This window comes from Ctenocephalides felis, unplaced genomic scaffold, assembly GCF_003426905.1.
Source record: "Ctenocephalides felis isolate EL2017-DRISC unplaced genomic scaffold, ASM342690v1 CF-g0.4_SCAFFOLD_03571, whole genome shotgun sequence".
NCBI lineage: Eukaryota > Metazoa > Arthropoda > Insecta > Siphonaptera > Pulicidae > Ctenocephalides > Ctenocephalides felis.
Genome location: NW_020539725.1, coordinates 10,795,457 through 10,818,777, shown reverse-complemented (window position 1 = coordinate 10,818,777; position 23,321 = coordinate 10,795,457). Strand labels below are relative to the sequence as shown.

Genomic DNA, 23,321 nt, shown 5'->3' with positions numbered 1-23,321 from the left:
TTAAAGTTTTGTTTAATAGACACCGTAAGCAGATGTGTGAATTAAAAATAAATAAAAATAAATTATTTGTTTATTCCTAACCTTAAACTACCTGTTGTGAATTTATGATTTTAAACTGAGTAACTGTCAATAAAAATTTTCTTAAACTTAAATGCTTTGTCTTTCAAATAAGTGGTTGTATAAATTAATATTAAATATTATCAAAATAAAACCTTAAATTAAAAGTAGCATATATATACAAAGATATAAATATTTCATCCCCTTCACTTAATACGTGCGTTAAATCCTTCGGCTTCTACTTATACGATTAATGTTTATTTCTAGTGAACGTTATCTCGAAATCAGTTCACGTCCCTCAGTGGAGTGTTAGTCATTTTCTATGCATGGATGTTTATCTACGGAGCCCCCGAGATGCTTGACAGTATGGAATTGTTGACCATCAACAGTGTTCCGTGCGAGAAAAGACATACGTTCATCGCGAACGACCCGGCGGTGTGTTGACCTCGATCCCGTACGTACGTGCAATTTGTATTCGTCGTGTCGTGAACGTGTATGTGCGACACAACAATAAAGGTGCGTTTAGAGCGGTGGACGGGCACGGTGGAGCAGCAGTCACAAACATTTTGAAAAGATAAAAAATCCATGGTGCCATTTAATTTGTATATGTCGTTGGAGCAGGTGATTTTGGTTAAGTTTTATACAACAATGAGAAATCAGCAATCTTAATCTTTTGCTATTATAGCAAATTCACTTTGCGCAATAATAAATATTATTTCTAATTAGAACAATTAGATGATCAAAATTGAAGCTGCATAAAATTTATGATTCTGTTTTGAGTGTATTGAAAAATCATCTCAAATTGGATATACAAATTGATTTTTTTTTATTGTGATGGACTTGTGTGCGATAAAAATTAAAATTGTGTTTGTTTTAAAATATTATGGTGCAGAAGGTACTGTTTTATCATTTGCATAAAGTATAAATCAATATAATATAAAAACACTAATAAATTATATTTTATAAACAAATATTACGATAATGGTGATAAAATGATAATTTTTTTCCATGATGCCGAAAACGCATTTTAAAAGTATTTAAGGTATTGTTTATAAATTATACCGGCGCAGCGAAGAAGCTGAAACGAAATGCGCAACATGTAGTGAATTTAAGAAACTCGTGAAGCTGCTCCAGACAGTAATATTATAACGTTGCCTTTAAGATTTATAGAATACATCTCCTCCATAATGTCGTGAACAAGTTTCTGCACAAATAAAATCGCATTCATATTAGAATGTCGAGAAAAGATTAACTCGACAGAGAAAATTGTCGGCGACGCGCGTTGAAAACCAGTCTGTTTAATTCATCGTGGATAATTCAGCGTGCCCCGCTGGGGGGCTCATGGAGGCCGGGGGTCTAATCCCCCGTGCCATGGTCCCTACGGGAGCACCCGGGAGTCTCTTGCCGCCCCCGGAACCAGTACCGCCGAAAAGACAAGCGGTTGTTGATAGATTGCGAAGACGTTTAGAAAACTACAGGAGGAGACACAACGATTGCATTCCCAGATTCGATCAGACTTTTAGTGGAGTCTGCGAGCAACAAAACCTAGAGACGAGCGCCCTTCAAAAGCGATTCCTCGAGAGCAAAGCTAAGAGGGCGCAGAAGAAGGGCGGAGAACGGAAGCAGCACGATTTGCCGGCAATGGCGGCCAACGTGCACGTGGTAAGTGCATTCAATTTCATTAGTATTTTTTTGTAAATGTAAGATTTGGGTTAATTAAAATCAAGTTGACAGTTTGTAAGTTACTTAACATTTGTAATTTGCAAACTCTTAATTTGCATATTCTTAATCTTAGAGGGCGTCCATTAATCACGTGAGCGAGTTTTTAAGGATTTTTGGACCTCCCCTCCTCCATCAAACATCACGTGTATTTTTAGTTACGTGATAAAACTGTAAAATTTTTGATTTTTTTTTGAAAATTTTTGATGTTTTTTTAAAAACTCAAAAAATAAATACACGTAATGTATAAATATTTGGATTTTTTTAAAATTTAGGTAAAGAAAAAATACACGTGATATTTCGTGATTTTTTGTCAAACCCCCCCTTCCTCTAAAAACCTCACGTGATTAATGGACGCTCCCTTAATACTTCTAGTTTATTGTTAAATCAAATATAATTATAAAATATGTCTTTTGAAGATATATCAGATTTAGCTTTGCTTCATTTTTTTCGCCTAAACTTTTTAACTTCCCGTAGGATAAGTTATAGTAAGCGGAAGTGAATCTTTTTGTATATATTTTCGTTTCAAAGGTTTCTGAACATTTTGGCACACCTCAGAAAAAATTGATCTCACAGTTCATGTGTAATGAGTGTTTGTATGTGTAGTATGTATTTATGTATGTCCCGATGCAATTTTTTGTCAACAATTTCGAGAGCATAGATCAACCGATTTAAATGATTAAAAAACATCCAATAAATATTGATGGAAATATATGTGCTGATTATTGTTTGGAAAAGGCAGGTCTATCCGTTTTGAAGAAATGGTTTCGAGAGAATGGAGCATTTGAAAAAATGATTCAAACTTTTATTGTCGGAGCGAAATATTGATTCCATTTTTAAAAAGGCAGGTCCAGCGGTTTTGGTCATGCAGAAAAAAGCTCCAAATACAGTAGAACTCCAATTATCCGAACTCCGACTATCCGAATCGCCGATTATCCGAATCACTTTCAGAAAAAAAATTGTCCAAAAAAACGGTTGAAGACCGCAAAACAGCTTACATTGACGGAGTTGTTTAAAAACAATGATTTTTATTTCTAAACTTGTACATAAGTACATTTTATTTATATTTAAAACGTGTGAAAATATCATGTTTCTTTTATTTAATTCAATAAAAAAAATAGTGCAATATCAAAACGTAACTTTTTTTTTCTCCAATGGCAATTTTTTTAAAAAAAACTCCGATTATCCGATTATTTGATTATCCGAATGGGTCCCGGTCCCCATCAATTCGGATAATTGGAGTTCTACTGTATTTACATTTGTTGGTCAAAAATGATCATTGGACATAATTGCATCAAATTTTTAGGAAGTTTATAGAGATTTTGATAATAAGTACCAATTTAGTTTCTATTTCTCTGGTTCAGTACCAAGAATTATAATGTTAATATTTACAATACCGTTCGTCGCCTAATTTATAATGATAAAACTTACAGTATTTATTATAATCTGTTTGAGAATATTTAAAACAATTGTTGTCAATCAATTTTTGTTGATTATTGATTATTTTTATTTTACGGGAATAAAACATTCTTGATTGCGGTACGGGAAGTTCCAGTAATTTGCCTTCGGGCACAATTCCATGTACCACTAGTTCAGTATTACAATCAAATGTATTATTATACATATGTACTGTTTTTTATATACTTCAGATATTTTAATTGTATTAAAAGAAATCATTCTGCATTTTGCAGTTTGCATATTTTTAGTTCGCTGTGTTCTTGTTTCTGGTTCTTGACTTGACGCAGGAATCAGGAATCAATTGGTCAATTTAACCATGTCAACTTATAATATTTTTAAATCATGTTGAAAAATTGAAAGATTTCGTTTACCACACAAATTTTAATGAATTAAATATCAAATTGATAATATTTTTTTATTGTAAAATAGAATAATTCAAACAATGCTGCTAATTCTTTAGAAACTTTTATTGGTACTCTATAAAAGAAGCAATCATTTGAGGATGTCAAATATAAAATAACACATTTTGAAATTGAGCAACAAAACAAATAAGTTATTTAATTACATATATTACTCCCAAAAATTGTCTTATAGGTAATGCTTAAATTTATTGATTCTTAAATTAAAATATTGAACAGCTGATTCATACAAATTTGCCAAAAAATACTTTTAACGGTAGAATCCAGATTTCTCAATGCGTACATAATGTTTGCCTAAACAATTAGTTTAGAATCACGATTTTTTGTTTAGTAGGATCTAATTAAAAACTAAAGATTATTAATTAAGATATTTAATTATCACATAGTATTACCAGTTTGATGTCATTATATTAGTAATTATGGCGAGAATATGGAGCTATATTTTTTAAAAAATCTAAATTTTATTGAAATTAAAGTTCTAATAAATTGCTTTCAGAAATTATGCCATAAACCATTACATCTGGTTCTTCTGCATTGCATTAAAAAATCTGTTATCTATATTTTAAATTCATTTTGAATGAAAATTAATAATTACAAAACTGCCTGCTGTTTTTTGAAAGTTTGAAGTTAAAACTTATTAACATTAACTGAAAATTGATGATTGATTAATACTATTGAAAATAATAAAAAAAATTGTTGTTGCATATGTCTGAAAGTTTTTATTACTTTGAGATTTATTCATTCAGATTTATTAGTTTGTCAACGGTAACAGAAGATTTTGTTAAATTACATCAAGACGTTCACCGCTGTGATTGATTGAATTTTGTGAACATTTAAAACTTTTGAAGGCCGCAAACAATTTCAAAACATTGTACTGAGTGTGTGATTTTGGATAAACTCCAGGTTGAATTAGTAATATAAGAGATGCCTTTTGCCATTTTATTCTGCAGTACCCTATTAACTATTTTTAATTGGAAATATTATTATATTATATATTTTTTATCCAAAATTTCAAGTGAATATTAATACTATTACTGCATGATATCAAGCTCGTCTTTGATACAAAATAGCACGGTATGTCATCAACGGTTATCTTGCACATAAGGGATCGTTCAAATATTATGTAAGCAGATTTATTACAATTATTTACCCCCTCCCCCTCCCCTTTGTCAGCAAAAGTTCTTACCCAAAATAAGCAAATCAGTAACCCCCCGCCCCCCTATAGTGCTTACGTAATACTTGAACGGCCCCTAAGTAGAAAAATGAACTTAAAATTTTCAATTCATATAATTATGAAATTTTAATATTTAATTTTAAATTTTAGTTTTGAAGTATACTTCCTTTTTAGAATAAGAAAACAAAATATTTTTTAAATAAGTGCGCTTCATTTTTTCTCACCTTTTTTCCATCCATTATCAATAAATAGTATAATTATCCATTATCAATATCAATAAAATAGTATAATTTTTTACCTTTTACTGCTCCTATGTTTTTATGTCCTGCGCTTCGGCTTCTAATTCCCCGAATATTTTCTGTTTGTGCAACTCGTCGATCGTCTACATTCTTTCAGACTCTTTTTTTGTCAGAACCTTAATTGTTAATTTGTCAGTCATTTAATTTTCTCAATTCTTTTCCAACACCTTATTTTAACGCTCTCCGGATAGTTTTTGTCAGCTTTTCTTGAAGACTATGTTCTTGATCCATTTAGAAACCCATGCTTCGGATGAAGCATTTTATTAGTTGATTCTGCAAGCTCAATTTGCTTGCCTGTAAGGTTTTCAATTTTGAAGGGTCTGCTTGGATCGCTGGATGATTACCATTTCACATAATTTTCGGTTTTGATGGAATTATCTGCGTACTTAATTCAAAATTTTCAAAATATAACTTTAAATATCTGCCTATTAGCGCCTAAATATGTCCCTAACTGGCTTGTACATCAAGATACTAATTTGTTTCACCATACAACAAGAAATACTACGGTTTGCAACCAGACATAAAGAAAGATTGACGTCCCATTCCAATCAACTGGCAAAAAACCTTTTGGCTATTAACATCGTAAGGAGGCCCTGCAAAACAGATTAAATTCAAAGTTATATCTATTTTTATTCTTTTTACTTTCTTTTCCTTTTGTAGTAGAAGTAGGACTTGCAACTTCTACTATTATCATTTACTTGTCATAAGACATTTAACTATATGTATTCACTTTTGATTTACTACATGCTCACTAAGGACAGTTGTAAATTATATGGTATTATATGGTAAAAAAAATAAAAAATGGGATCATCTGCGTAATTACTGGTGGCTTTTTAATATAAATATATCTAGACTCTGTCGACCAGTCGCTTTTCATACAGATTGATCGGGATTGGTGATATGCACCATCCTAGTGACACTCATCTTCCGATTCACACGTTGTTGATATCACCTTGGTTCAGCCGGATCTTCAACTTCTTTTTTCTTCAAACGGCTCGCCGGTCCATCTTCATTCATCACTTCCTCTTTTTTATCGCAATGTTGCACAAACCATTATCTCTATCATGCAATTTTTCAATGACTTTCTTCTAGAAGCTGATGAGTTTCGTGAAAACTGCCACCCTTTTACCATAGTCGTCTTCAATTTAATTTAAAAAATGGACGCAATTTCAAAAATTCAGAAATATTCCAATTTTTGTTTTTCACTTTGGTTATTATGTTTAGATTAGTTAATGATATGTAGTTAACTATATAAATGAAATGCACGAGATCAAGTAAAGTCTTCATTATAGCAAACGGTTCGATTTATTATTCCATCGACATGTCATCATTATTATGGGCACTAGCATGTATAATTAAACTTGTAAGTAATTATGGTTAATGTTTTAGAAATTAATGTTATGTTGTAATGCAACATACAAATAATGTGCTATATCCGGGGGGAAATACATTCGATACAATAGCAAGGATTTTGTTTGTAGTCTATGAAAAATAGCAAATAATAGAGATTCTAGATTTTTTAAATGATGTATTTTCTTCAGAATTTAAACCAAGATTTATGAACATGCTAATATATATACAATCTCAAGATTCCAGATCCACTCTGCGTTCCGCATCCGAATAGTTGTTTTTTTTTTCAAATGAACTTTTTCTGTAACTATTTTTTTGCAGTTTAAACTTAAAATTTATAGGTTGGAAAGGTTGTGTTTCATTCAGTGGTGTAACTGTACCCGTTTCAAATTCTATTGATGGAGCCCGTGAAAAATTGTTTTGATTGGGTCCTGTCTGTAAAAATCTTCATGTTATACTCCATTTTATTTTAATAAACTTCCAGATTTTTTAACGTACTCAATTACACATTGTATTGTTCTACTACTGGCTATAGGCCTCCTCTCCTAAATTAGGCAACAAAACTGATCTCTTTGAATTAAATTATAAAGAACAACTAATGATGTATGGCATCGTGCCTTAAGGCAAATTGCTAGAACTTCCCGTAACGAAGCGAATTATTCGAGGAATATTAAATGTTTTCAAATAAATTAGATTATTATAAATACTGTGACATTGTCTAATATTTATAAGAAATATATAAACTGAATTGCAGTGTTATAATTATTTATTTAAAATATACAAGTGAGTTTTAGAACTTTAGCCAGAATTGAAATTAAAATCTGAATTATTTTCGGTATACAAAAAAATTTTTGTTGAAAAAATCGATTTTTTTTCCAAAAGCAATTGTTTCGCAAACACAAGCAGAAGGTCAATCATTCAAATCGGATACTTATTTCTCTCAAAAACCGCCATTTTTTGCATATTCAGCTCGGTATCTTCGATACGGTTGAACCTGCCTTTGCCAAAAACTAATGTTTTTTGGATCATTCAAAGCGAATGCTCCCTTCTCTCAAAAACTCGATTTCTATTTTCTGCACTCTTTCCACCGTATCTTCGAAAAGGCTGGACCTGCATGTGCTCAGCACATCTCCCTATCAATAGGAATCGAATGTTTTTTGAACGATTCAATAAGTCGGTTGATCCGTGCGCCCGAAAACGTGGATGAAAAATTGTATTCACACATACATACATGCACACACACGCACATTCATTTTTTCTGAGGTATGCCAAAATGTTCAAAACGTCGGTGATCCGTGCGCCCGAAAACGTGGATGAAAAATTGTATTCACACATACATACACACACACGCACATTCATTTTTTCTGAGGTATGCCAAAATGTTCAAAACGTGAAAAAATGTAAAAAATTTCAATTTCGATTTTTGAATACCTTATTACCCTACGGAAAGTTAAAAATAATAGATGGGAATTAAACGTATACATAATTCTTTTTTAAGGGGTTAGGGGTACTTGGGATTTTTGGAAAATCGATTTTTATTTTTTTGCATTTTCATTAAGGGTAACACCTTGAAAATATTCTCTGAAAATTTCAAGTTGATCCGATGATTACTTTTTGAGTTATTGGACTCTTACCAGTGCGTTGACGCAAGTGGAGAGCTCGATACTTATACTCAAGATCATTCTCCCTCACCTCCTGATGTTTTAAAAGCTTTCAAACCGATTTACGACGATCTCAGCAATGATAATTTACTTTCAAGATGTGTAGTTCAAGATTAAATCCATAATCAGAAAAAATTAAAAGCTTCAACCAACTAGTGTAAAAAATATACCTAGAAACCGTGAATACTAGTTTTACTATCGTACAAATTGCTGAATGCATATAAATAATTATTATTATTGATTATGGATACCCTAGAACCTAATTGTGGGTATAATTCCCATTGGTATGCTGAAAAATTGGATGCTGCACGTGTGAAAGTGGCAGATCAGCGCGCCAAAGAGAACACTCCGGGAGGCCAAAATGCTTCGTAGGCAACAGAAAATGGAAATTTTGGAAACTTGCACAATGACTGATGAACTATTACATGGCCCAGAAATAGATGACTCGGTTTAAGTAATTCAATAATTCGAATTTCTGTACGTAAATCCAATGTGAAACTTTAAACGCGTTTTTCTCAAAACTATGTTTTTTGAAACGGTGACCACTGTAACTCGAAAACCACTTAGTAAATTTTAATGAAATTCATACAGCATTTAGAATACATAATAAACTCGTGCCTGATCGAAGGATTTTTATTTTTTCAAAAATTTGAATTTTTTAAGACCAATTAACTGTTGATTTTTTACCCAAAAATCTAGATTTTTTCTTTCTGATGCTGCCATTTTGTTAATTTTTGCAAAAAAAAGAAAACCTTCGATCCGGCCCGGGATTAACTATTCATAAAACTATTTTTTTAATTTGATTGATTTTAGATGAATCTCCAAGGAGTTATGATGGTCACCGCCAGGACCGTTTTTTGAAACAGGGTCAACAAAAACAGCTATAACTTTGGGAATATTGATTTTTTTTTTCTGAAATTTTTGTCACATCAAGTCAAAACATTGTATTATAATGCTGTATTAATATTTTTGTAGAAAAACATCGTTTAATAACAAAGAAAATATACTGAAAACACTCATTTTTTCGTGCCTGCAAGTACACCTAACCCCTTAAGAAATCTATACAAGAAGTTGATGAAAACAATATAAAATTACTTTGACTAATTTAAAATTTCGTGTTCACTTTAATGATTATTATGTATTAATAATGACTTTCACTATTACTACTCTCTAGTAGTTTGATTATATATATATTTGACTGTAGCATCAGTATTATTGGCAGTAATTCATATCGTAATCTTTCTTGAACATTTCGATATACATATTACCCGAACATTACTATTATATTGCGCCAGTGTTTTCGAAAAAATAAGCGCATTCATAATAAATCCTACATCATTTCTACATAACTATTGACACAATACCTGGATGCAAATAATTGAATATTGATACTGCATATGATCTAAATATATCTATTAAATAAAAAAAACAAATCATTGAAGTTAATTATCTTGTATAAAACCGTTTATGTTGGGGTAATTCCGATGCTTTGAATAGAATAAATTCAATATAATTATGTATTAGCAAATTGCTCTTTTTTCATGAATAGCACGTGTTTTTTTTTTATAATTTCAATTAATTGTTTGAAAGATTTCTGTTCTGAAACGGCCGAGTCGTTCTTTTGTAATTAATTATTGCAAAGTTGTTCATGATGATTTTTATCAATCTTTGTGTGATGATACAGTCCATTTTTGTCGAACATCCTAAATTATTATAGGGTTCAGATATGTGGTATGTTCATCAAAATACATCAAATTTGGGAACAATGAGCCTGTAAAAATTTAGCCCTATGCACTCGGACGCTACCGCTCCGGCGGCAAAATTCATATAAATCTCGGAATTCGCGAGTGGAAAAGGTAAAAAAGTTATATTCAAAATTTTGAAAGTTGCTGAATATAAATTCTTACTGATTATGTCGATTATTCACACATATCGGGTAGTTCATGCAATTTGCCTTACTTTTATTCATTTGCTTTTTTGGATTTGGATTCTTATAGAGATGATGCTTCATATAATCATTTTGGTAATAATTATTCAAATTTTGATCATTATAAGAATCATTATGTAAATACTAATTAATTAATGTTCCTAATTGTGTTCCAGAATTTTGTTTCGGAAACTAACCTGTTGTCGTTCTTTTCAAAAATTGGTATGATTCACATATAAAGTATGTGTACTATTAGACAATTAATGTTTTATAATTTTACTATACAATATTTTAGTATTACTGATATAATACAAATCTTGAAATTACTGATTAAATATTTTACAGGATAGGTAACATGATTTTTAGTAATATGGTAATAAACTTCGGTTGGCCTGTCTGTTTCGGAACTAATTCTTTCATTTTCGGGCGTATATTGTAACATCTTTTTTTATTTCAACAGTAATCAGAATTACGTGTTCTGTAAGCTGTTATTCTGACGTACATCTTAACCCACATATATTGTTCTCAAGAGGACAACCCACTGGTCAACTACTTTTATTTTTGTGCTAATTATATATACCTCATTGACTAGCAATTCAGCAATATAGACTTTTAATCAAGTAGAGACTATAATAACTAAAAATGCAACTATTTGCAAAATGTAAGATAAGGACATATTGAGATAGAAATGTTTAAGAAATCTTAGGGACATCGACGCATGAGTCCAAAAGGAGAGCTTCGCAGGGCTTCGCACGGAAAAGTGGTTTTTCTAATAAATGCAAGTCTCTTCTTTTTACCAAGGGATCTTTTGTTTTGTTTTTAGAAATAGTTAAAATAAAAGTTAAAAGCTAATACCCTTTTACAGATTTCAATTTTCTTTTTTTTGGCTTGAGGAATAGTACTGTCATTATGCCTATTAGGGGGCGTCCATTAAGCACGTAAACTTTTTAGGGGGAGGGGAATTTTGACAAAAAATCACCAAATATCAGGTGGGGGAGGGAGGGGTGTAGTTGAGATATCACGTGTATTTATTTTTTAACTGATTTAAAAAAAAAATTACAGTTTTTTCACTTAACTAAAAATACACGTGATGTTTGGTGGGGGAGGGGGGTTAATTTTGAACATCACCCTGTATCACCAAGGGGAGGGGGGTCAAAAAATCCTCAAAAATTTGCTCACGTGATTAATGGACGCCCCATTATAAGTAATTCTGTAAGAAAGTGAACAAAAATGATACAATCTAACAAACACCTTATAATTGCAATGACATTGATCGAAATCACTAGTCCTGGTATAAATAGAAATACTTTCAAATAACAATAAATAAGTCTAAAAAGAACACGACTAAACCACCCCACCCTAAAAATTTTTAAATGCTCTATACTTGTTTATCTATGGATAAACTATACACATTTGAACTGATATCTCCTACAAGATTGTTCAACAATGATCAACATCTGACAGGATTCTGATCATGAATTTCTTCATGTTATACAGTCGCGGAAACGTTACTGTTTTTAAATAAATCCACTGTATTATATTGTCTGTATTTACACTGAAATGTACTCGTAATATAGGCAGATCATAACTAAAACTAGTAGTGCATGGCATCATGCCTTAAGCTTTCCTACCGAAATTCAAAATTATTGAGAAATTTTGACTTTTTTTGAAAAGTTTTGATTTTTTTATATTCTGCAATTAAGAATTTTTCTTTTTTTTCGAAGTAGTCGCAAAGCGTAGGTGTTTTAAAGACAAAAGATCGAAGCGTGTAAGCGCCGCGTCGCTGTCTAACGGTTAAACATTATAAATCTTGGTACGGAACCCATAGAAATGTAAACAAAATTTATACTTATTATTACAATTTTTTTAAAACATCTAATAATTAGACGCATACACACATCCATTTTTTCTATGGTATGGCAAAATGTTCAGAAACCTTTGAAACTTAGGTATGTAAACATTTTCACTTTTAACTTCCCGTAGGGCAAGTTATAGTAATCGCAAAAAAATCGAAAATGAAAATTTATGTATTTTCACGTTTCACAGGTTTCCGAACATTTCGGCATACATTAGAAAAAATGCATGTATGTGTGTGTGTGTGTGTGTGTGCGGATACAAATTTTCGTCGACGATTTCGGGAACACGGTTCAACCGATTTCAATTATTTAAAAAACATTTGATTCCTATTAAAAAGAAGACGTGCTGATTAGTTTTTGGCACAGGCGGGTCTAGCTGATTCGAAGATACGGGGCAAAAAATGCCAAAAACTGTAACTCAGTTTTTAAGAGGACGGAGCGTACGATTTTAATAATTCGAAAACATTTTACTTGTATTGACAAGATGGAGAACTGATTAAATTTCTGGGAAGGCAGGTCCAGCGGTTTCGGAGATCTAGTGAAAAAAAGTAAAAAAAATGCTATTTTGAGGTCAAAAATGATCATTAGACATATGCACATCAAATTATCAGATATTTTATGGAGATTTTAATAATGTGTATCAATTTTGTTTACATTTCTATGGGTTTCGTTTGTTCATTAGACGGCGACGCGGCGCTTACGCGCTTCGATATTGCGAAATTTCCAAAATATTGCGAACTAAAAAAAATTTTTTTCCATAAAGTCAATTTTTTTCAAAACTTTAAAATTTCTCAAAAATCTAATTTTTTTAAAGTTTAAAACATATTTAATCTTTTTTAAAAAAAAATAATTTTTGGTACGGGAAGTTTGAGCAATTTGCCTTAAGGCACGATTAATATAACTTATCTTGCGGGAAGTTAAAAAAAAGAAAAAAAATCATTTCAATATAATTCATGGGCTATATTAGATTAAACTAGTGGGGTGGGTAGCATCGTGCCTTAAGGCAAATTGCTGGAACTTCCCGTACCGTAACGAAATGTTCAAGCAATACTGAATATTTTCAAATAGATTATTATTAATATTGTAACATTGTCTAATATCTATAAGAATTACATAGATATGAAATTATTTGTTTAAAGTATATTAGAACTATAGTCAGAATTTAAAATAAAATCTGAATTATTTTCGATATACAAAAATAAATTTAAAAAAAAGAAAAATTAAAAAAAAGTTGAATTTTTTTTTTCAAAATCAATTATTTTGTTAAGACAAGCAGAAAGTTCTTTGAATCATTTAAATCGGACGCTTAGCTCTCTCAAAAACTGCCATTTTTTGCACATTTAGCTCCGTATCTTCGAAATGGCTGGGCCTGCCTTTGCCAAAAACTAATAAACACTTCTCCCAATCATTACTAATTGAATGTTTTTTAGATTATTCAAATCGGATACTCAGTTCTCTCAAAAACTCGATTTCTATTTTCTGCACTCTTTGCTCCGTACCTCCGTAACGGCTGGACCTGCCTTTGCCAAAAACTAATCAGCTCTTTTCCCTATTAATATGAACCGAATGTTTTTTGAACCATTCAAATCGGTTGATCCGTGCGCCCGAAAACGTGACTGGAAATTTGTATCCATACATACATACACACACACACACGCACACACATCCATTTTTTCTGAGGTATGCCAAATTGTTCAGAAACCTTCAAAACGTCGAGAAATGTAAAAAAATTCAATTCCGATTTTCGGTCCATTACAATAACTTACCCTACGGGAAATTAATAATTATTCAAAATTTGATAGACTATTACTGACAATATGACTTTTTTTAAAAGTAAATAAGTTCATATGCTAAAAAATATATTGAATAACTAGCAAAACCGGCAAACGTTGTTTTGCTAAATAAGGTATATTCTAAACCATTTCTATAGAATCAAAAATATTAATACTTTAAGTGTATAAGGATGTGTTGTTTGAATGGTATAAACCCCATTAGTTTGTCTATATTTTGTCAATGTAATCAAACTGCAAGTTTTATACACTTTTTATAGAAAACATCGTATAATCCAAACCGAGTCTTTTTTGGTCTTTCGGCTTATTAATTACGTTTCAAGTTTTTCAGATTCTTTTTGGATTCTGGATTTTGTGTATAATTGTAAATAATACTACTGAGCTTATACAAAATTTTCAAATTCGATAAATTCTGGGAAATTATAACTGGATAAATGTTATTCGACAAAATGTCCATTTGATCGATACCAAATTTAGGTTCTGAATTTGAATAAGATAAATAAAAAATAATATAACCTAGAAAAGGTTTTATAAATACCAGTGAGTATGCAATTATACAAATGAGATTTTTCAGAGCACCGTGTTTGAGAAAAATATGCCAAAAAGTGCATTTTCATATTAACATATCAAAAAAGTTGATATTTTGAGTCTCTAATAACACTTGCAGCCCGTTTACTAACGTTTTTGTATATAAATAAAACTACAAACAAAACTACTTACTACAAATTTATCATAATTAAATAATATTCGTGTAAAACATCCTATTAAACGTAATTGAACATCATCTGTCAAAAGCGTTTGACATTTCACGAAATTGTCCATTGTTTTATTTACATTACGCTTCTACAAAAATTTTCATATTAAAAATGTAAAGTTTATACGCGGATTTGAAATAATTTCTCACCTTTTGGACTTTCTCTGGATTGGCACGAATTTTTCAAGACTAAGACTGGCCAAATCGATTCAGCCGTTTTCGAGTTTTATTCGGACATTTGAAAGAGAGCTCCATTTTTATATATAAGATAAGTTTGAATCTACTTATAACGAGTAAAGATTGAGAAGATTGTTTTCATTATCGGTGACTTCAACTGCAACTCTAAAACAATGATATCATTTCATTTTCGATACCTTTGAAAGCAGCTGTGTTTGCGCGCACTGTTTGCATGTGAACCCAGCTCAACCGCTTGGGGACCATGAATTATATCTGAGCGTTACCGAGTGACGTCACGGCACAGGCGCGCGCCAGCTATCGAATGCAATATGATTCCGTTTCTAAGAATTTACATTGTAAAACTCAACATCAGGCAGGTATTTCGAACTCACAACGAGATATATTTCGGTTGATTCACTTACCAAGTGCAATATGCACGTTGCAGGATGAAATGGGTTTATCAACTTGGATTAAATTCATTATTGCTCCACATATCAATCAGCGGAACTTGAAACGTAACGTATAGGAATAATGATAATTAAAACAATAAAGTTTATTACGAGACGAATTGAACGTTTAAGAAATGTTTCTTGAAAATCCATGCTACCGATGCATCATATTAGTTCAGGACATGGAATGATTTTGTGAAGTATATGTATTATGAAATAATTTTTAATATTAGTCCTATCAGAAAATTTCCCATCATTTTTGTACCAGATGTATTAAAACTAGTGGCGAATGACAAATTGCTGGAACTTCCGTACCGTGAAGAAATATTCGAGGAATATTAAATGCTATCAAATAGATAGCATGCTGTAACTTCCATTATTAACTTCCCGTAGGGCAAGTTATAGTAATCGCAAAAAAATCGAAAATGTAATTTTTATATATCTTTACGTTTCAAAGGTTTCTGAACATTTTGGCATACCTTAGAAAAAATGGATGTATGTGTGTGTGTGTGTATGTATGTTTGTGCGTGTGTGTATGTATGTGCGGATACAAATTTTCGTCGACGATTTCGGGAACACGGATCAAGCGATTATAAAAATTCAAAAAACATTCGATTCGTATTAATAAGGAGACGTGCTGATTAGTTTTTGGCGAAGCCAGGTCTAGCCGTTCTGAAGATACGGGGCAAAAAGTGCCGAAAACGGTAACCCCGTTTTTAAGAGAACGGAGCGTCCGAATAATTCAAAAAACAATTTACTTGTATTGACAAGATGAATAATTGACCAAATTTTCATGAAGGCAGGTCTAGCGGTTTCGGAGATCTAATGATAAAAGTAAAAAAAAATGCCATTTGGCGGTCAAAAATGATCATTAGACATATGCACATCAAATTATCAGATATTTTATAGAGATTTTAACAATGAGTATAAATTTTGTTTACATTCCTATGGGTTCCGTACCAATGTTTATCCGTTAGACGGCGACGCGGCGCTTACGCGCTGTGACATTTCGTCTCTATGCAGTTAAAGCAGTACGATTGCTTTGAAAAAAGTTCAGAATTTCCAAAATATGTCAAAATGAGGAAAACATTTTTCTTTCCAAAAAAATTTTGTTTAAAAAAAAAAAAATTATTTTTCAAAAAAGTATTTTTTTGTCAAATTTATAGTTTCTCAAAAATCTTATTTTTTCGAAGTAAAATTTTTTCAAAAATGTTAATCGTTTTTAAAAAAATAATAATTTTTGGTACGGGAAGTACCAGACAGAATTCCACTTACAGCTAGTTTTTATTTTATAGACAAAAACGTCTTCTTATTATTATGAATTGAATGTTTTTTGAATCATTCAAATCGGTTGCCCTGTTTCTGAATTTAATTTCAATTTTCTGCACTCTTATCTTCGTATCTCGGAAACGGCTGGACCGATCTTTCCCAAAAATTAATCAGCACTTCCCATAAGTAGGAATCGAATGCTTAACCCAGTGGTTTCCAACCTTTTTTGCACCGCGCCCCCCTGTCTAATAAAAAAATTGTTTCGCCCCCCTTAATTATACAACAATTTAATTTCAACTGATATTATCAGACTACAAATTAATATGCAATATTATGTAACAATATGCATAAACACTAATTATTTTTTCTTTATTTTTTAACATCAATTCATAAATTTTGAGTTTTTTTTCGAAAACTGTATTCTGGAAACAGGTGTACGCGCCCACCTCAGAACAGCCTGGCGCTCTCCTGAGGGGGCGCGCCCCACTGGCATTCAAATCATTTGAGCAGAACTCTTGAAAACGTCGACGAAAAATTGTATCCACACACATCATTTTTTTCTAAGATGCCAAAATGTTAAGAACCCCCTGAAACGTGAAGTATGCAAATATTTTTATTTTTGATTTGGGCCAACCATTACTATAGCTTACCATACAGGAAGTTAATAATTAGTCACTGTGTTTTATACATATTGCAAGTTAAATAATTCTATAAAACTACTGAAGATCACACGTCGAGCACCTTCTAATTAAATGGACTAGATCTAGATCATTTTGTCCATTTTAATACAAGTTTGTTCCCTGTATTTAATATTTTTACCAATTAGATAACGATACAAAAGTAAATCAAGTTGTCTTAAGCTCTTTTATTATAAATTATTTAATTAGTTCGGAGAAGAACCTACGAACCTCGAGTTATGAATTAAACTCCAATTCGATTTATAGAAGCACAGCATAACAGAATTTCTAATGGTTCAACTACTGTTCACTACTGTTCAAAATTTTTAAAGAAACTAGTGTTTCACAACAGGTTCTTCGAAGCGCGGAGTCGAATGGAAAATTATCTACACAAAAAATTAAGGGGTCGTTTTTACCGTAAAAAAGACCAATGTTATGTAAAGGCTATGTTACGTAGCGCTTTTCATAAAAAATTGTACTAAATACTGCAAAAATCCATGTGGTTGCTATGTAGTCAGGCGTTTTAGATAGAAAACCTAACCTAGAAAACGCACAATGTTATCATAACTGCATCTTTGTGATAGGGCTTAATAACATATAAGTGATTTGTATTTTATGTGTAAAATGCCCTGAAATACATCGCATTTTGACAGTATATAGTACCATTTTGTATGAGTAGCGCTACGTAACTTAGCCCTTAACATTGGTGTATTTAAATCACAGTATTTTACAGCAAAATTGGCCCCTATAAACCTATTTAAATCGTGAGTTGATAACTGATCTACGATTTTTTCAATACATCATTTGAATCGTTTGCCTAATATAAATAGAGTATTTGTTATATTGGTGAATAATAGATAAATATAAATTCAACAATTGATTTTTTTTTAAAGTCGCAATTACTGAAAGACATTAAATTTTTACGGGACCTTTTTTATATAAACAGGGTAGCTCTTCATGAAACCTTTTTGATGATTTTGGAGGGGTTATGAATTTATACTTTTAAAACACTCTCGGAGTAACGATATATTTTAAAACAGTGGTATTATTATTACTGCTTCTACCCTTCTCCCCTCCATTCTAATATAAAAATTTGTTGCGCCTCCCTTATTTTTTTAACAATTCAATTTTATAAATACTGATATAATTTAATGATCAAAATACAAAATACTCTGCAATATCATGTATAAATATTCGTAATAAATAATTATTTATTCATCATTTTTTTATATCATTTCAACATTTTTGGAATGTTTGCGAAAATACTATTTTGAAAAAAGCTGCACGACCCTCTCGGAACTGCTTTGGGGGCGTCCATTAATCACGTGAGGTTTTTAGGGGGAGGGGGGGTTTGACAAAAAATTACCTAATATCATGTGGGGGAGGGAGAGGTATAGTTTAAATATTCATTTTGAAAAAAAAATTCAATAATTTTACAGTTTTATCACGTAACTAAAAATACACGTGATGTTTGGTGGGGAAGGAGGGGTTAATTTTAAATATCACCATGTATCACCAAGGGGGGTGGGGGGTCCAAAAGTCCTTAAAAACTCGGTCACGTGATTAATGAACGCTCCCTCCCAGGAGGCACTGCGCCCACAGGTTGGTAACCACGGTATTGATAGAATATATTTGAAGCAGCCATACTTGTATATTATAATTTTTAATTGTTGGTTAATCAGCGTTCAATTTTAACGTAATGTTAGGAGCTTAATTCAGGATTATTAAATATTAGAAGAAATACTAACGCAATTTTACAGCGAATTTTATTAAAATGATTTATGCTATTTTTTTCTTCCCATCTAAAAATAATATTTTACCAAATAAGATTTTGGTGAAGTGAATTTTTCTAAATAATCCTTTTATACCAATTGAAAAATTGATGAAAATTTATATCATATAGTAAATTTGTCTAATTTAAATATTTGTGATGAGAATGTCTTATTTCTTAAGACACATCATTTGTATGAATTGCACTGAATTTAAAAATTTTTTGTGATAAGAGAATTTTAACTATTTCTAAAAAGATATAGACTACTATGACATGAATATTAGAAAATATAGAGTTTATGCTATGAATTAATAGTAATAGATAAAACTTTATCATTTAAGAATTTTAATTGAAATTTATTTTTTTATTTTTATTTGAATTTTAATTTAACTTATTTTTTACGATAAGAGATTTTTAACGATTTATAAAAAAGTATGGAGTCTATACTATACTAATATAAAAGTAATAATTATATAAAAAATTATAAAAATTAGTAGATGAATGTTTGTAGGAGATCTTCAATTATGGAATTATTTTAATAAAATAATAATAGTTGTCTACTGGATAAAATTCTATTATTTGAGAATTTATTTAGTATTCACAGGCTACTATTATTTGAATTTAATAAACCTTCGTATACATATAATAAAAAGGAAAATCTTAACAATTAAGGCAAGTGTCTTTTGTCTCTATTATGAGAATTTACTGATTGTGAGGGTAGAACTTATTAGCGAGCGTCCTTGTAAATAGATAATAACTTAATTAGTATATGAAATAGTTCCATAAATAGTTAATTAGTATATGAAAATTACGAAAAAATTAAGTTGATTTGATTATGGATTAATACTTGGGTTTGTTCCATGCACGGTTATAGTGACGGATACGTGCATTCTCGTGTTATGATAACCAATATGTTAGTATTGTTAGTTTGAATTCCAAGAAGCCTCGATGTAAGAAACTTTGGTAAACAATTCAAGATGTCTCAGTAAAGTTATTTTACACGAAAACCGACATCGGCCAGACATTTATGCGGTTGTTCATCATTGCAACGTTGTCAACGTTAAAAAATAATAAAACAAAATTATTTTAGTTCTTGAAATCAAACATAGAAATAAGCCCTTTTTCTGTATTCATCCCGCATATAGAAATTAGCCTTTTTCTATCTATTGTCATTAAACTTAGTATCATAATATGTACTTAGAAGGGCTTACTCGTTGCCTAGTGGTTAGAGCTATGGGCTCCAATTAAAGTTGTGTGTTAGATTTCCACAAACCAATTAAAAGTTATGTGTTTCCAATTAAGGGTTGTGTGCTTGATTTCCAAGGGTTGGTTGCTTGATTTCCACCTCGGACCGCCTGATGCCAAGCAGCAGTCACTTCGGTTTTTACTTCAGTTAAGAAATTTTTAACAACAATATTTGAAAGAGGGAATTTGATATGTAACTAGCCAACATCTTGATTCTTACGACGTTGCTATCGGGAAATAAACGGCAATGTTCTATAAATAAAAATTATAACAAAAGTATTTTCTTTTGTTGTTAGTTTTTTGGTTGTGAGCACTGTTGTTTAGTTTACGAGACCTTAACATAATTTTTAAGTATACGTTTTTATTAAGAGGTATTTATTTTATTAAGTAGTGTTGTTAATTTTAAGTTAGATTCAACAGTTTTTTTTATACAAGCTCTATGAAAACTTACACCTGGCAAAAGTGTAAACAATAAAAAATGGTAAATAATAAAGTAAATTAAGTTAAATAAATTAAATCAATAGTTATTCTAGCTTTGCTGATAAATGTTTTTGCGAATTACAGATTAAGGTTATATACAATTTTATCTCTTTAAAAAATGTACCCATAAAATTTATATTTTGCATTAGTTGAATACTGTAGCTATTATTTTGTAAAATCTGTTTAAAATTTAAAATAAGCTTTTGGTACTGTTTGCCTCATGGCTGTTCCATTTTACACCGCTTTAAGGTAAAATGGATCAGATGACAAATTTTTACTGAACATAGTCAGATAGTTGTTTGTTTGATATTGTTTAATATTATTTGCTGTGATATAATTAGTTAGGTTTTCACAATATAGTTACTCAAAGTCAAATTAGACCTTTGTGCACCGACCTACTCTATATAAAAAATAATAATGTGTGTTTATGGACTTGTAGAGTAAGCTTTTGAGAACTAGTGGTGCATGGTATCGTGCCTTAAGGCAAATTGCTGAAACTTTACGTACCAATTAATTGAAAAATTAAAATTTTTTGGAAACTTTGAAAAAAAAAAAGGATTTTTGAAATTTTTGAAAAAATTGACTTTTTCAAAAAAAAATTGAATTTAAGCTGTTTAGCAATTGGGCTGCGTGGCTATTTTAGAGAAGAAATATCGAAGCGCGTAAGCGCCGCATCGTAGTCTAACGAATCTATAGAAATGTAAACAAAAATCATACTTATCATTAAAATCTCTATAAAATATCTGATAATTTGATGTGCATATGTCCAATATAATCATTTTTGACCGAAAAATGGGATTATTTTTCTTTTCTTTACTCGCCATCTGATACCGCTAGACCTGCCTTCTCAAAAATTTAAACGGTATTTGATTTTGTCAATACAAATAGAATGTTTTTTGAATTATTCATATCAGTAGCTCCGTTTATCAAAAACTGAATTATCATTTTGGGCTCTTTTTGCCGCGGCTCGACCTTCCTTTTCCAAAAACTAATCATCACGTCTCCTTATCAATCGAATCGAATTTTTTTCAATTATTCAAATCGTTTGATCCGAGTTCCCAAAAATTTGTATCCGCGCGCACATACACACACACATACATCCATTTAATCATTTATGCCAAAATGTTCAGAAACCTCTGAAACGTAAAGATATGTAAAAAATATATTTTCGATTTTTTTTTATATCTATATTTACTTTACTATAACTTACTCTACGGAAAGTTAAAATTAAAAATGTTATATGTTTATGATTCAAGACATCCTGTTCATTATGGCATATATTTAAAATGAATGGATGTGCATGCTAGTAAATTAGCGTATTTTGAGGTAAACATTCGAAGCTGATAGTTAATTCTTTTTAGAAATGTATTAAACATGGTTTTTAAGGACGAAAAACAATAATGCATTAAAGAGCTTTTCGCAACCTTTATGTGGGTCGTGAATACTTTATATAACAGATAGATTGTTGATATATTGAACAAAAATTTAAGACTACATTGAATAAAATTTTCGAGTCCAAATATCTATGTATATAGAATATTATTCATTTTCTATATTAATTTCATAAAGACTTATTTCTGAATACTAATATAATGAAATTGAAGCATAATATTGCTTGTCTAGTTTTTTCTATTATTCAATTAATATAAATATGTATATATATATATTATATTGATCTTGGATATACGCCGGTGCGACCAACAAAAATAAATTTTGTCTAGACTCTGCACAAGCAATGTATCGCTCAAGTATCCTTAATTTATCTCTGTTTAGATTATATGATATTTATGAGAATGCAGATAGCCCAATGTGGATCAACATATTGAAAAAAATTCTTTAACTGGTATAATTGCATGTGTATCGCAAACATTTATTGAGTACAACAAAATTCAATAATTCGTATCGTTTAATGCAAATTAATTCATGAAATTATAATTAGTTGGAACAATGGAAAAATGACCTGAAATTAGATGGTATATTTACAATTCATTTGATATATTTTTTCCACGTAGTATTAAATAAAATATATATAATAATAAATATAATAGAAGAAAACAAGAAAATCTGTGCGTTTTTTAATTTTTAATGAAATTTTCAGATTAAGTGAGCAAATTCGGTAATGACATATAATGAAAATATAAACTCAACTATTATTGATATAAATGTATAAACTTTGATATTTCTCAAACTGTAATTCTGTGATTGACATTCAACAAGCAGAACTTTTTATTAGGTAATAATTCAAGTTTTGATGGTTCTGTTTGTCTGAAAATTTACTATTACATTAACATAATAAATACAAGTAAATCATTGATATAATAGTGATTAGATTATTGTAGACATACGCTACTTTTATCAGAACAAGCTAGTTTTAATATTCTAAAACAGCATTTATATTTTAGCATATGTATTAAAATTTTGTCTTTGATACTGTGAAAACCATACTAATTATATCACAACAAATAATACACATCAAGCAAACAACTATCTTTCTATGTTCACTAAAACTCCCTGCTAATTCATCATTAGTAGAAATGTGTTTTTTATGTTTTTCAAAAATGTGTCACGTGGTTTATAAAAAAATGTACCAATGAAATTTATGTTTTGCATTAGTTGAATAATGTAGGTATTATTTTGTAAAATCTCTTTGAAATGAAAAATAAGACATTGGACATGTTTGCTCCTGGCGTTCCCATTTTACCCTGCCTATGGGGTAAAGAGAACCAGCTGACAATTTTTGAAAAACAGCAAAAAAAAAAGCATTTCTACAATGGTGAATTAGTTGGGAC

At 30.6% G+C, this 23,321-nt stretch overlaps 1 protein-coding gene across 1 annotated transcript in view; it reads left to right on the top strand.

Moving 5' to 3' along the window:
- The first annotated feature begins 894 nt into the window (after positions 1-894).
- The window catches only part of LOC113384728 (neurogenic protein mastermind-like), a 51,435-nt gene continuing 29,008 nt past the window's right edge, over positions 895-23,321 (top strand). Inside the window, exon 1 of the mRNA XM_026622491.1 lies at positions 895-1,719. Coding sequence (XP_026478276.1) covers positions 1,399-1,719 — 321 coding nt within the window. The 5' untranslated portion in view covers positions 895-1,398. The remainder of the gene's footprint in view (positions 1,720-23,321) is intronic.